This window comes from Oncorhynchus gorbuscha, unplaced genomic scaffold, assembly GCF_021184085.1.
Source record: "Oncorhynchus gorbuscha isolate QuinsamMale2020 ecotype Even-year unplaced genomic scaffold, OgorEven_v1.0 Un_scaffold_8101, whole genome shotgun sequence".
In the NCBI taxonomy this organism is placed as follows: Eukaryota; Metazoa; Chordata; class Actinopteri; order Salmoniformes; family Salmonidae; genus Oncorhynchus; species Oncorhynchus gorbuscha.
Window position 1 is genome coordinate 1 of NW_025751350.1, and position 15,600 is coordinate 15,600.

General features: G+C 42.9%; 2 protein-coding genes across 3 annotated transcripts; both read left to right on the top strand.

Moving 5' to 3' along the window:
- The first annotated feature begins 3,513 nt into the window (after window positions 1-3,513).
- LOC124029899 (zinc finger protein 501-like) lies at window positions 3,514-12,028 on the top strand. The gene is made up of 7 exons (XM_046341455.1): window positions 3,514-3,740; window positions 5,120-5,209; window positions 5,318-5,413; window positions 5,588-5,717; window positions 7,466-7,637; window positions 7,910-8,406; window positions 11,915-12,028. Exons 1-7 carry the CDS (start codon window positions 3,586-3,588, stop codon window positions 12,026-12,028), a joined length of 1,254 nt encoding a protein of 417 aa, XP_046197411.1. The 5' UTR covers window positions 3,514-3,585.
- On the top strand, window positions 11,943-14,943 carry LOC124029900 (zinc finger protein 771-like). 2 transcript variants are annotated; one of them, XM_046341456.1, is made up of 5 exons: window positions 11,943-12,134; window positions 12,554-12,722; window positions 13,669-13,818; window positions 13,900-14,067; window positions 14,329-14,943. In XM_046341456.1, exons 1-5 carry the CDS (start codon window positions 12,042-12,044, stop codon window positions 14,709-14,711), a joined length of 963 nt encoding a protein of 320 aa, XP_046197412.1. In that variant the 5' UTR covers window positions 11,943-12,041; the 3' UTR covers window positions 14,712-14,943. The 2 variants fall into 2 exon arrangements, with proteins under 2 accessions (XP_046197412.1, XP_046197413.1); XM_046341457.1 differs by having other exon boundaries at window positions 13,684-13,818.
- Window positions 14,944-15,600: the final 657 nt, after the last annotated feature.

Here is a 15,600-nt window from a genome sequence, read left to right on the forward strand (position 1 = left end):
TATATATTCCTCATCAACCTGGATAAAGCCTCTGTAGTGACCACAGGAGATCGATATTCCTCATCAACCTGGATGAAGTCTCTGTGGTGACCATCAGGAGATACAGTTGAAGTCGGAAGTTTACATACACTTAGGTTGGAGTCATTAAAACTCATTTTTCAACCACTCCACAAATTTCTTGTTAACAAACTATAGTTTTGGCAAGTCTGTTAGGACATCTACATTGTGCATGACACAAGTCCTTTTTCCAACAATTGTTTACAGACAGATTATTTCACTTATAATTCACTGTATCACAATTCCAGTGGGTCAGAAGTTTACATACACTAAGTTGACTGTGCCTTTAAACAGCTTGGAAAATTCCAGAAAATTACGTCATGGCTTTAAAAGCTTCTGATAGGCTAATTGACATCATTTGAGTCAATTGGAGCTGTATCTGTGGATGTATTTCAAGGTCTGCCTTCAAACTCAGTGCCTCTTTGCTTGACATCATGGGAAAATCAAAAGAAATCAGCCAAGACCTCAGGAATAAAAATTGTGGACCTCAAAGTCTGGTTCATCCTTGGGAGCAATTTCCAAATGCCTGAAGGTACCACGTTCATATGTACAGACCATATTATGCAAGTATAAACACCATGGGACCACGCAACCGTCATACTGCTCCTAGAGATGTACGTACTTTTGTGCGAAAAGTGCAAATCAATCCCAGAACAACAGCAAAGGACCTTGTGAAGATGCTCGAGGAAACAGGTACAAAAGTATCTATATCCACAGTAAAACGAGTCCTATATCGACATAGCCTGAAAGGCTGCTCAGCAAGGAAGAAGACACTGCTCCAAAACTGCCATAAAAAGCCAGAGTACGGTTTGTAACTGCACATGGGGGCAAATATTGTACTTTTTGGAGAAATGTCCTCTGGTCTGATGAAACAAAAATAGAACTGTTTGGCCATAATGACCATCGTTATGTTTTAAGGAAAAAGGGGGAGGCTTGCAAGTCCGAAGAACACCATCCCAACCGCTAAGCATGGGGGTGGTGCTGCTTTGCTGCAGGAGGGACTGGTGCACTTCACAAAATAGATGGCTTCATGAGGATGGAAAATTATGTGGATAAATTGAAGCAACATCTCAAGACATCAGTCAGGAAGTTAAAGCTTGGTCTCAAATGGGTCTTCCAAATGGACAATGACCCCAAGCATACTTCCAAAGTTGTGGCAAAATGGCTTAATGACAACAAAGTCAAGGTATTGGAGTGGCCATCACAAAGCCCTGACCTCAACCCTATATAAAATTTGTGAGCAGACCTGAAAAAGTGTGTGCGAACAAGGAGGTCTACAAACCTGACTCAGTTACACCAGCTCTGTCAGGATGAATGGGCCAAAAATTCACCCAACTTATTGAGGGAATATGAAATGTTTGACCCAAGTTAAACAACTTAAAGGCAATGCTACCAAATACTAATTGAGTGTATGTAAACTTCTGACCCACTGGGAATGTGATGAAAGAAATAAAAGCTGAAATAAATCATTCTCTCTACTATTATTCTGACATTTCACATTCTTAAAATAAAGTGGTGATCCTAACTGACCCAATACAGAGAATTTTTACTTGGATTAAATGTCAGTAATTGTGGAAAAACTTGAGTTTAAATGTATTTGGTTAAGGTGTATGTAAACTTCCAACTTCAACTGTATATATTCCTCATCAACCTGGATAAAGCCTTTGTACTCACCATTAGGAAATATATATTCCTCATCAACCTGGATCAAACCTCTATAGTGTACTGACCACCAGGAGATATATATTCCTCATCAACCTGGATGAAACCTCTATAGTGTACTGACCACCAGGAGATATATATTCCTCATCAACCTGGATGAAACCTCTATAGTGTACTGACCACCAGGAGAATGTGCCCAACCACCATGGCAGGTGAAACCACTCTTGTGCCCCCCAAGTCTTTTTCCTTGAAGTATCCACTCCATGAAGAAACGGTAGGCTGTGGTAGGCAGGTGGTATTTTCTGAAGGGGGGGGGAGAGAAAAGACCAATCAGATTTGTTGTTAGGATGGTGTGTCCTCTAACATTAGTAAACCCAGCTGATAGATGGAGCCGATACCAAGGTAATGTGATCTAAGTCTCCCACGACAACAAAAATATAAACAAGATGTTGGGAGATTACCATAGCACGCTTGTAGCCTTTTGAATGCTATAGGAGACTAGTAAATACAGCTATTTATCGATATTATTGTGGGAGACAGCAGCCAAATATGGCAATTTTAAGTCATTGAGCCACTTTTCTCTGTTACCAGCTAGGCTATGGCAATGCTACCACTTTTCTCTATGTTACCAGCTAGGCTATGTCAATGCTACCACTTTTCTCTACGTTACCAGCTATGTCAATGCTACCACTTTTCTCTATGTTACCAGCTAGGCTATGTCAATACTACCACTTTTCTCTACGTTACCAGCTATGTCAATGCTACCACTTTTCTCTATGTTACCAGCTAGGCTATGTCAATGCTACCACTTTTCTCTATGTTACCAGCTAGGCTATGTCAATGCTACCACTTTTCTCTATGTTACCAGCTAGGCTATGTCAATGCTACCACTTTTCTCTATGTTACCAGCTAGGCTATGTCAATGCTACCACTTTTCTCTACGTTACCAGCTAGGCTATGTCAATGCGCTAGCTCTAGATGTAAAGAAACTAGGCAGGTCTCTAAGTTACGTAACGATAGCAGAATGAACGATTCACAACAGCACTGACGTTACATGTCAGGTTTTCAATGTGAAAACATTAGCTGACGCAAAACACTTACTCTGCTGTTATCTGTCTTCTTCTTCGCTGGTTTAGGATGTCTTCTCCAGATGATCTTCAGGGTTACAGTCTCCAGGCTGTTTAACTAGGAACGCACACATTTTCCCCGCATTCGGGTGGGCGGGGCAGAGGGAAGTAGAGATCAGGAAATCAACCTCAATCCTCCCTGAAGCTCGTTGTAGTTTTTCTTTTAAACGTGTTTACCCCCAAATATTCCACTGATGGTCAAATCCGGATTCAAAAAAAGAATACCTAGCTTTTGATCTACAGGGCTACAGGTTCATAATGTGATCTGGACAACAATGTGGAGGTCAAAAAATGGCCATGGAGTTCCTTTTTTAATTTTAAGTCCAAAAATGGATGTTTTAGATTCTAGCTTTTTTTTTAAATGACTCATTACCCTTTGACCTTTTTTTAAATTACTCATTACCCTTTGACCTTTTTTTAAATGACTCATTACCCTTTGACCTTTTTTTAAATGACTCATTACCCTTTGACCTTCAGCTCTCATGTTAAGTTAGTTCGTTAGTTAGTTAGTTAGTTACTTAGTTATGGTTTAGTATATTTAACACAAGCTATTGTCCTCATCCACACAGGAGACAGTTCTAACAACCACCACTCTGAGACTACTGGAGAGAGTCTCCCTGCAGCCGTAGACCATAAACAACAACAACAACATAAACAGCATCACAGCTGTCACAGAAGAGTCCACTCCTGCCTTGTGTGTGGAAAGGAGTTTCCCATTGCATACAAGCTACAAGTCCATATGAGAATCCACACTGGAGAGAAGCCTTACTCCTGCTCTGTGTGTGGGAAGAGCTTCGCCCAGAAGGGGAGCCTGACGCTCCACCAGATCGTCCACACCGGAGAGAAACCTTACTCCTGCCCCGACTGTGGGAACACCTTCTCCCAGATGATCAGGTGTTGTTGTTGTTATCAGTGTAGACCAGTTTCGTATTAACTTCTTGCGTCGAGCAATCCCGTATCCGGGAGCGTAATCATAGCCTCAAGCTCATTACCATAACGCAACGTTAACTATTCATGAAAATCGCAAATGAAATGAAATAAATATATTGGCTCACAAGCTTAGCCTTTTGTTAACAACACTGTCATCTCATATTTTCAAAATATGCTTTTCCACCACAGCTACACAAGCATTTGTGTAAGAGTATTGATAGCTAGCATAGCATTAAGCCTAGCATTCAGCAGGCAACATTTTCACAAAAACAAGAAAAGCATTCAAGTAAAATAATTTACCTTTGAAGAACTTTGGATGTTTTCAATGAGGAGACTCTCAGTTAGATAGCAAATGTTCAGTTTTTCCAAAAATATTATTTGTGTAGGAGAAATCGCTCCGTTTTGTTCATCACGTTTGGCTAAGAAAAAACCCTGAAAATTCAGTCATTACAACGCCAAACTTTTTTCCAAATTAACTCCATAATATCTACAGAAACATGGCAAACGTTGTTTAGAATCAATCCTCAAGGTGTTTTTCACATATCTATTCGATGATAAATAATTCGTGGCAGTTTGATTTCTCCTCTGAACCAAATGGAAAAATGCACTCAGCTGGAGATTACGCAATAATTTCGACGGAAGACACCAAGCGGGCACCTGGTAAATGTAGTCCCTTATGGTCAATCTTCCAATGATATGCCTACAAATATGTCACAATGCTGCAGACACCTTGGGGAAATGACAGAATGTGTAGGCTCATTCCTGGCGCATTCACAGCCATATAAGGAGACATTGGAACACAGTGCATTCAAAATCTGGGGCACTTCCTGTATGAAATTTCATCTTGGTTTTGCCTGTAGCATTAGTTCTGTGGCACTCACAGATAATATCTTTGCAGTTTTGGAAACGTCAGAGTGTTTTCTTTCCAAAGCTGTCAATTATATGCATAGTCAAGCATCTTTTCATGACAAAATATCTTGTTTAAAACGGGAAGGTTTTTTTAACCAAAAATTAAAAGAGCGCCCTCTATATCGAAGAAGTTAATTAGTGCACACCTAGATTCTAGTGCACACCATAGCAAAACATTTTTGCAAAGGAGAACGAAAACAAGCGCTTCATATTGAACAGGTCATCCCTTCTCTGTTACGGCCGTGTGCATCCTTTTGGTTCCTAGTGAACACGATCCTCGTCCGTCCTTTTTAAGTATATATATATATATATGTGTATTTAGGTTGGCACATGCCATTTGCTCATGGAGTTCATTGGGTTGTTTTGACTGGCTGCTATGTGGGTGTAATCAAACTTAAACTACCTATAACCAACTTATCTTTATAACTGATCAGCCTGAAGAGACACCAACTGCTGCACACGGGAGAGAGACCGTACAGCTGCTCCGAGTGTGGGAGAAGCTACACCCAGCAGAGAAACCTGAGGTGTAACCTATGCTTTTTATTTATCAAATATACGGTTTACAGGGTCATTTCAAATAGTCAGAAGTGTTTTTTGTTGTTTTTTAAAAATCTACTTTTATCTTATCTTAGGGCCCACCAGCTGAAGCACACCGCAGAGAGACTTCACCGCTGCTCTGTGTGTGGGAAGAGCTTCTTCACACCCTCAGGACTCAGGGATCACCAGAGGTTAGTATTGACTTGAATCGATGATTTCACTATTATTTTTGTAATCTCTTTCATTTGATGTTCCTTTATTAATCTCTTTTATTGCCTTCTGTTGTAGTTTTTTGATCTCCTATATTTCATTGTTAAGTGTTGTGATTTTAAATACACTTTTAAATAAAGTTTGATTTGATTTAGGTCTCACACAGGAGAGAAACCATTCCCTTGCTCTGTGTGTGGGAAGAGCTTCTCACGGCCTGGTCCCCTGAGAGAACACCAGCAGACTCACACGGGAGATGGTGGACAGGTGGAGCGAGACCGCGGCAAGGTGGGGGACAATTATAGCCACGTCCCAAATCGCAATAGCCTGGGCCTTGGGAATAGGGTTCCATTTAAATTATGACTGACAGTGTTTCAAGAGGAGACGTCAATATTCTGTCATCTAGGGAACCTACATAGGTAGTCAGGGCCATCTAGGGAACCTACATAGGTAGTCAGGGCCATCTAGGGAACCTACATAGGTAGTCAGGGCCATCTAGGGAACCTACATAGGAAGTCAGGGCCATCTAGGGAACCTACATAGGTAGTCAGGGCCATCTAGGGAACCTACATAGGTAGTCAGGGCCATCTAGGGAACCTACATAGGTAGTCAGGGCCATCTAGGGAACCTACATAGGTAGTCAGGGCCATCTAGGGAACCTACATAGGTAGTCAGGGCCATCTAGGGAGGTAGTCGGGGCCATCTAGGGAACCTACATAGGTAGTCGGGGCCATCTAGGGAACCTACATAGGTAGTCAGGGCCATCTAGGGAACCTACATAGGTAGTCAGGGCCATCTAGGGAACCTACATAGGTAGTCAGGGCCATCTAGGGAACCTACATAGGTAGTCGGGGCCATCTAGGGAACCTACATAGGTAGTCGGGGCCATCTAGGGAACCTACATAGGTAGTCAGGGCCATCTAGGGAACCTACATAGGAAGTCAGGGCCATCTAGGGAACCTACATAGGTAGTCAGGGCCATCTAGGGAACCTACATAGGTAGTCAGGGCCATCTAGGGAACCTACATAGGTAGTCAGGGCCATCTAGGGAACCTACATAGGAAGTCAGGGCCATCTAGGAACCTACATAGGTAGTCAGGGCCATCTAGGGAACCTACATAGGTAGTCAGGGCCATCTAGGGAACCTACATAGGTAGTCAGGGCCATCTAGGGAACCTACATAGGTAGTCAGGGCCATCTAGGGAACCTACATAGGTAGTCAGGGCCATCTAGGGAACCTACATAGGTAGTCAGGGCCATCTAGGGAACCTACATAGGTAGTCAGGGCCATCTAGGGAACCTACATAGGTAGTCAGGGCCATCTAGGGAACCTACATAGGTAGTCGGGGCCATCTAGGGAACCTACATAGGTAGTCGGGGCCATCTAGGGAACCTACATAGGTAGTCGGGGCCATCTAGGGAACCTACATAGGTAGTCAGGGCCATCTAGGGAACCTACATAGGAAGTCAGGGCCATCTAGGGAACCTACATAGGTAGTCAGGGCCATCTAGGGAACCTACATAGGTAGTCAGGGCCATCTAGGGAACCTGCATAGGTAGTCAGGGCCATCTAGGGAACCTACATAGGTAGTCAGGGCCATCTAGGGAACCTACATAGGTAGTCGGGCCATCTAGGGAACCTACATAGGTAGTCAAGGCCATCTAGGGAACCTACATAGGTAGTCGGGGCCATCTAGGGAACCTGCATAGGTAGTCGGGGCCATCTAGGGAACCTACATAGGTAGTCGGGGCCATCTAGGGAACCTGCATAGGTAGTCAGGGCCATCTAGGGAACCTACATAGGAAGTCAGGGCCATCTAGGGAACCTACATAGGTAGTCAGGGCCATCTAGGGAACCTACATAGGTAGTCAGGGCCATCTAGGGAACCTACATAGGCAGTCTGGGCCATCTAGGGAACCTACATAGGTAATCGGGGCCATCTAAGGAACCTGCATAGGTAGTCAGGGCCAAGAGCTTAGTTATTCCTATCTTGTTTAAATAATGTTTTTATAATTGATTTACATTTCCGTTCTAGGACCCTGGTGACCGATCGAGACCCAAACCCAAAGAGTCACTGGGTGAAACTCTGGGACTGAAAATTATAGTTGAAGAACTGGAGAAAGAAGAGGAGGCGAGAGAAGAAGATGAGGAAGTTGGTGGTTTGATCAATTCCGACGGAGAGGAAGTTGGTCGCGTTTCTCTTTCTAGTAAGAGGCAGAATAATGATGATTTTGATTGAGCTCTTCAAAATGGCACCCAATTCTCTACATAGCACTACTTTTGACCAGAGCCCTATAGGGAATAGGGTGCTATTTGGTACACAGCCTCTGTGTTAGTTAGTCGGTCAGCTAGTGTTAGCATAACGGCTAAGTATTTGTTTAACCTGCTCTACACTTTTGCCCTTAGGGCTCTATGTAGGGAATAGGGTTTCATTTGGGGACGCAGATCCATTGTTTAACCTCTCCACTTTTCCACACAGGAAAAAGCCCTGTCCCGGTCTTTGTTAGCGGTGAGATTCCCTCTACATCAACAGAACCAGAACAACACCAAAACATCCGGGAGAAACGATACAGAACCAAGAAGCCTCACCTCTGCTCGGTGTGTGGAAAGGAGTTCTCTAAACCATCGAAGCTAGTTGCACATCTCCGCACACACAGTGGAGAGAAACCCTTCCGCTGCTCCGTGTGCGGAAGAGGTTTCTCCACAGGGGGTATCACCCTACAGAGACACCTTCTGACGCACACAGGGGAGAAACCTTACCACTGTTCTGTCTGCGGGAAGAGGTTCATCCAGCGAGGGAATCTGTTAAAACACCAGAAGGTACACACTGGAGAGAAACCTTACTCCTGCTCCGTGTGTGGACGGAGTTTCCCTCGATTTGAGCGTCTGAAGGACCACCAGCGGACACATACAGGAGAGAAACCTCAATCTTGCGATGTCTGTGGGATGAGGTTCTCCTACGCATCCTCCCTCAAGGTCCTTTAGCCATTATTACACTTCCCTATATTGTTTTTTTATCACTTAAATTTTATTTGTCACATGCTTTGTAAACAACAGGTGGAAACAATGAGTAACGATAACTTGGCCAGTACTGAGTCCATGTGCAGGGTTACCTTTATTTAACTAGGCAAAGTCAGTTAAAAACAAATACTTATTTTCAATGATGGCCTAGGAACAGTGATGTAACTGCCTTGTTCAGGGGCAGAACGGCAGATTTGTACCTTGTCAGCTCGGGGATTCGAACTTGCAACCTTTCGGTTACTAGTCCAATGCTCTAACCACTAAGCTACCCTACCGCCCCAGGGTAGACATGAGGTAGACATGAGGTAGACATGAGGTAGACATGAGGTAGACATGAGGTAGACATGAGGTATATATGTACAAATATAACTAGGAATAAAGTGACAGATAATAAAGAGTAACTAACTATTAATCTGATGGCTTGGGGGGGTAGAGGCTGTTCAGCAGTCTGATGGCTTGGGGGTAGAGGCTGTTCAGCAGTCTGATGGCTTGGGGGGTAGAGGCTGTTCAGCAGTCTGATGGCTTGGGGGGTAGAGGCTGTTCAGCAGTCTGATGGCTTGGGGGGTAGAGGCTGTTCAGCAGTCTGATGGCTTGTGGGGGTAGAGGCTGTTCAGCAGTCTGATGGCTTGGGGGGTAGAGGCTGTTCAGCAGTCTGATGGCTTGGGGGTAGAGGCTGTTCAGCAGTCTGATGGCTTGGGGGGTAGAAGCTGTTCAGCAGTCTTATGGCTTGGGGGTAGAGGCTGTTCAGCAGTCTTATGGCTTGGGGTAGAAGCTGTTCAGCAGTCTTATGGCTTGGGGGTAGAGGCTGTTCAGCAGTCTTATGGCTTGGGGGTAGAGGCTGTTCAGCAGTCTTATGGCTTGGGGGTAGAAGCTGTTCAGCAGTCTTATGGCTTGGGGGATAGAAGCTGTTCAGCAGTCTTATGGCTTGGGGGGTAGAAGCTGTTCAGCAGTCTTATGGCTTGGGGGGTAGAAGCTGTTCAGCAGTCTTATGGCTTGGGGGGTAGAAGCTGTTCAGCAGTCTTATGGCTTGGGGGGTAGAAGCTGTTCAGCAGTCTTATGGCTTGGGGGTAGAAGCTGTTCAGCAGTCTGATGGCTTGGGGGGGTAGAGGCTGTTCATGGTCCTGTTGATTCCAGACTTGGTGCATCGGTACCACTTGCCGTGCATTAGCACCGAGGGCAGTCTATGACTTGAGTCTTTGACAATGTTTAGGGCTTTCCACCTGGTATAGAGGTCCTGGATGGCTGGGAGCGTGGAGTGCAATAGAGATAGCATCATCTGTGGATCTGTTGGGGCAGTAATGCGAATTGGACTGGGTCCAGGGTGTCTGGGATGATGATGGTGTTGATGTGAGCCATGACCAGCCATTCAAAGCTTTTCACGGCTACAGAAGAGTGTTACGGGCGATAGTCATTTAGACAGGTTACCTTGGCCTTCTTGGGCACAGGGACTATGGTGGTCTGCTTGAAACATGTTGGTATTACAAACTGGCTCAGGGAGAGATTGAACATGTAAGTGAAGACACTTGCCAGCTGGTCAGCGCATGCTCTGAGTATGCATCCTGGTAATCTGTCTGAAGCTGTGGCCATAGTGAATGTTAACCTGTTTAATGGTCTTACTCACATTGGCTACAGAGACTGTGATCACAGAGTCGTCCGGAACAGCCAGTGCGCTCATGCAAGGTTTACTGTTGCTTGCCTCGAAGTGAGCATAGAAGGCATTTAGCTCGTCTGGTAGGCTTGTGTCACTGGGCAGCTCTCGGCTAGGTTTCCCTTTGTAATCTGTGATAGTTTTCAAGCCCTGCCACATCCGACGTGTGTCAGTGCCGATGTATGAGGATTCGATCTCAGTAATGTATTGATGCTCTGCCTGTTTGATGGTTCATCCGAGGGCATTGCAAAATGTCTTATCAGCATACGGATTAGTGTCCTGCTCCTTGGAAGCAAAGCTCTGGCCTTTAGCTCATTGCGGATGTTGCTTGTAAACCATGGCTTCTGGTTGGGATATGTACGTACCGTCACTGTGGGGACGTTGTCGTCGATGCACTTATTAATGCAGCTGATTACTGATGTGGTAAACTCCTCAATCCTGGAACATGTTCCAGTCTGTGCTGAAGAGAAACAGTCCTGTAGGTTTTAGCATCCGCTTCATCGGACCACTTTCGTATTGAGCGCATTACTGGTACTTCCTGTTTGAGTTTTTGCTTATAAGCAGGAATCAGGAGGATAGAGTTATCGTCAGATTTGCCAAATGGAGGGCAACGGGGATATTTGTATGCGTTTCTGTGTGTGGAGGAAAGGTGATGGTAGAAATGAGGTAAAAACAGGTTTCAGTTTCCCTGCATTTTAAAATCACCGGCCACTTGGAGTGCCTCCTCTGGATGAGCATTTTTGTTTTCTTGTTTATGGCCCTATATTGGTAAATAGTGTGGTCTACAGGTTATCATGAGGTATTCTAACTCGGGTGAGCAGAACCTTAATTTTAGAGATCGAGCAAACCAGCTGTTGTTAAGAGACACACACCTCCCCCGTTGAGCTTACCTGATGCTGCCGTTCTGTCGTGTCGATGCATAGAAAAACCAGCTAGATGTATACAATCCATATTTTGTTCAGCCACGACTCCAAGAAGCATAGGATATTCCAGTTCTTCAGGTCCCGTTGATATGGCAGTCTCGAAACGGAGCTCATCCAGTTTATTCTCCAGTGATTGCACATTCACCAATAGAACGGAGGGTAGAGGCGGATTATGTCAACCGACGTAGTTCACTAGTTATCTCCACATTCCCCCTTTTCCCCTTACATTATTTCTATCCCTTTAATGATGTAAGGTGAGTTGTAACCCAGCTCTTTAATTAAATCCTGACTTGACAGGTGTCACGAGAATTTCTATCCCAATGTTCTAACTGAACTATTTTGTATCTCTGTCTAATTCCTGAAGGTTGTAAAGCTCCAGTTCAAAGAAATAGACAGAGTCTCAGCCTGCAATAGATCAATACTTTATTGAGAGAGCGCTCTGTCTTCAAAATGAGAACACAGTTTTTTTTATAGCACACATACACAAATGAACTCACATACAGTAGAAACTCCACCTCGCTTTAGGTGGGCTATATTTTTCCACAGTTCACATACATGGTTTATCACACTTCTGCAACATGTTTCATTATCTTCTGCAAGCCTAAGCATTTCTAACAGCTGCTCTCCTCCCTATGGTGGGGAGGCCTCTCTCCAGTTATTAGTTTCACCGTTATTACAAGTCGACAGTTCAGTTGTCCTTGAAATATCTCAACTATACCCTGCTCATATTGTGAAATAGTAACACAATGGCCTAGTCTTAAAGTCTAGTCGCACATATTATTGGATTATGACTCTAACACATTTTGACTCTAACACATTTCATGCAATTATATGGTTTCAGGGTGGAATACTTTAGTCGTTATCTTAAACATACAAATTCTTCTATCAACAGGTCCATCGCAGGATGCACACCGGGGGAGAGACCTTACCAGTGCTCTGTCTGTGGGGAGAGCTTCAACTCAACAGCAAACCTGAGGAAACACAGACAGTCCCACACTGGAGATAAAGGGTCTGCTAACATGAAGAGGGGTCGGCTCCTGAGGTCGTCCCACACTGGAGAGGGGTCTGCTGCTGTTACGGGAGGATTTCAGACTGCTGGAGGTGATGCTCTGGTAAATCATCAGACTACCTGTGGACTATTCAAACCAGATGGTGGAATTGATTGATTTTTGGCTACAATATTTGTACAGTTTAAAAGTACAAATAAATGCCAGAGGATAAAAGCATTTTATAAACTGGGTGGTTCGAGCCCTGAATGCTGATTGGCTGACAGCAGTGTTATATCAGACCGTATACCACGGATATGACAAAACATTACATTTTTGGGCTCTAATTACGTTGATAACCAGTTTATAATAGCAATTAGGCACCTTCAAGGTTTGTGGTATATGGCCAATATACCGCGGCTATACCCCCTCGTGCCTTATTGCTTAAAAATACACGTATTTCATCAGAGTAGGATGGAATAATAAAATTTAAAAACTAAACACTCTCTTAACTCAACGTACTGTGTGACTCCTCTGCCATTTAGGGAAGCGTGGTCAAAGATAAAAGCTCTCTGGATCCTGACCCAGGCCACGGTGAAGGCTGCAGTCAAACATCTACCATATATATCGAGAGTAAAGAAGAAGAGGAGGAGGAGGAGGAAGTTGGTGGTTTGATAAATTCTGAAGGAGAAGAAGTTCATTGGGATTACCTCAGTAAGTAAACTATTATTGTTGATGTATTGGCTGAATCCTACATGGTGAACTAGACTGTTGTTTATCTACAGGCTGAATCCTACCTAGTGAACTAGACTTGTTGATGTTCAGGCTGAATCCTACATAGTGAACTAGACTTGTTGATGTTCAGGCTGAATCCTACATAGTGAACTAGACTTGTTGATGTTCAGGCTGAGTCCTACATAGTGAACTGAATGTTCAGGCTGAGTCCATAGTGTTGACTTGTTGATGTATTGGCTGAATCCTACATAGTGAACTAGACGGTTGTTGATGTATTGGCTGAGTCCTACATAGTGAACTAGACGGTTGTTGATGTTCAGGCTGAATCCTACATAGTGAACTAGACTGTTGTTGATGTATTGGCTGAATCCTACATAGTGAACTAGATGGTTGTTGATGTACAGGCTGAATCCTACATAGTGAACTAGACGGTTGTTGATCTACAGGCTGAATCCTACATAGTGAACTAGACGGTTGTTTATCTACAGGCTGAATCCTACATAGTGAACTAGACTTGTTTATCTACAGGCTGAATCCTACATAGTGAACTAGATGGTTGTTTATCTACAGGCTGAATCCTACATAGTGAACGTGAACTAGATGTTGATCTACAGGCTATCCTACATAGTGAACTAGACTTGTTGATGTACCTGAATCAAAGTGAACTAGATGGTTGTTTATCTACAGGCTGAATCCTACAGTGCTGAATCCTACATAGTGAACTAGACGGTTGTTGATGTATTGGCTGAATCCTACATAGTGAACTAGACAGTTGTTGATGTATTGGCTGAATCCTACATAGTGAACTAGACGGTTGTTGATGTTCAGGCTGAATCCTACATAGTGAACTAGATGGTTGCTTATCTACAGGCTGAATCCTACATAGTGAACTAGACGGTTGTTGATGTATTGGCTGAATCATCAGGTCCTGGATCTTCAGCATTGCAGGGCCCGAAGTCAGTTTCTGAAAGGTTTGAGAACCAAGTTGAAGACGATGATGATGTGGAAGAAGAGGAAATTGGTGGTCTGATCAATTCAGACGGAGAAGAAATTGGTTGGGATCGTCATCGTATCAGTAAGTGATAGAATGTTGACAGTTAGAATGTTGATGATTCACTCGTTATCTAACCCCCCCCATACTGTTTCATCAACACAGGACAGCGTGTCAGCCGTCCTTCTGACAGCGAGGAGAGTCCCTCCGCATCAGGAGAACCTGAACAACACCAGGAGGATCCCAACAACACCAAGTCTCACCACTGCTTTAGATGTGGGAAAGACTTTGCCAACATCTCTAACCTACGGCGACACCAGAAGAGACACTCAGGTCGTTGTCTCCACTGAGTGCCTGTTAAAATGATGAGTTCTAAATATGGAATTCCACATGACGTTCTTTGATTCCTTTTCATTGATCTGTTGTAGTGACCCATTTTAGAATTCGCTTTGAATGTGTGTTCCAAATGGCACCCTATTCCCTTCGCAGTGTGCTACTTTTGACCAGAGCTCTATGGGCCCTAGTGCACCACCAAGGGAATAGGTTGCCAATTCGGACACAACCCTAAATACTGTAAATAATCTGCCTCGACAGGAGAGAGTTCTGAACACAGATCTGACAGCGAAGCCAGGAAGTCCCACTGCTGCCCAGAATGTGGAAGAGACTGTAAGAAGCTATCAGCTCTACAAAAACACATGAAGATCCACACCGGAGAGAAGCCGTACCCTTGCTCCGTGTGTGGGAAACAGTTCCGTGAAAGAACAGCCCTCCGCGACCACCAGAAAGTGCACACGAGAGAAAAACCTTACCCTTGCCCCGACTGTGGGAAGAGGTTCGCTCACTCAGGAGCTATGAAGAGACACCTGCTGACGCACACCGGAGAAAAACCTTACTCCTGCTCTGTGTGTGGGAGGAGCTACACCCAGATAGGGCGACTGAGAGAACACGAGCGAACACACAGGTCGGTTCTATGTTAAGTTTAGATGTTCGGCTGTTTAGTCTTTGCTGGCTCCTTTTTAGTCTGCCTATCTTGTAGTATTAGTCACACACATATATATATATAGGTTTTAGCCCGTTTTTAAAAAGCATTTCTACCGCTGTTGCTGATGCACATCAGATCTGGGCCACAAAACTTCTCAGAGTAGAAGTGCTGATCTATGACCTGTCCATATAATATTATTCATTATGATCTAAAAAGGCTAAACTGATCCTAGATCAGTACTCCTACTCTGAGAGGTGTTGCGAATTACGGGCCCAGCTCGTTTGTTTAAATAATTGGGCAAAAGATCAGAATTAGGCTGCTTGTGTAAACGTAACCTTTGTGATTTCTGTGTGTAATGAAAAGTGGTCTACACATAAAATGCATTTCTTATTATTATTATTACTATTATTGTTATTATTATTACTATTATTATTATTACTATTATTATTATTGTTATTGCTATTATTATTGTTGTTACTATTATTACTATTATTATTATTATTTATTATTATTATTATTACTATTATTATTATTATTAATACTATTATTATTATTATTATTATTATTTATTATACTATTATTATTATTACTATTATTATTATTGTTATTATTATTACTATTATTATTTATTATTATTATTATTACTATTATTATTATTACTATTATTATTAATACTATTATTATTATTATTATTATTTATTATACTATTATTAGTATTATTACTATTATTATTATTACTATTATTATTATTACTATTATTATTAATACTATTATTATTATTATTATTATTTATTATACTATTATTATTATTACTATTATTATTATTACTATTATTATTATTATTATTATTACTATTATTAATATTATTGTTATTATTATTACTA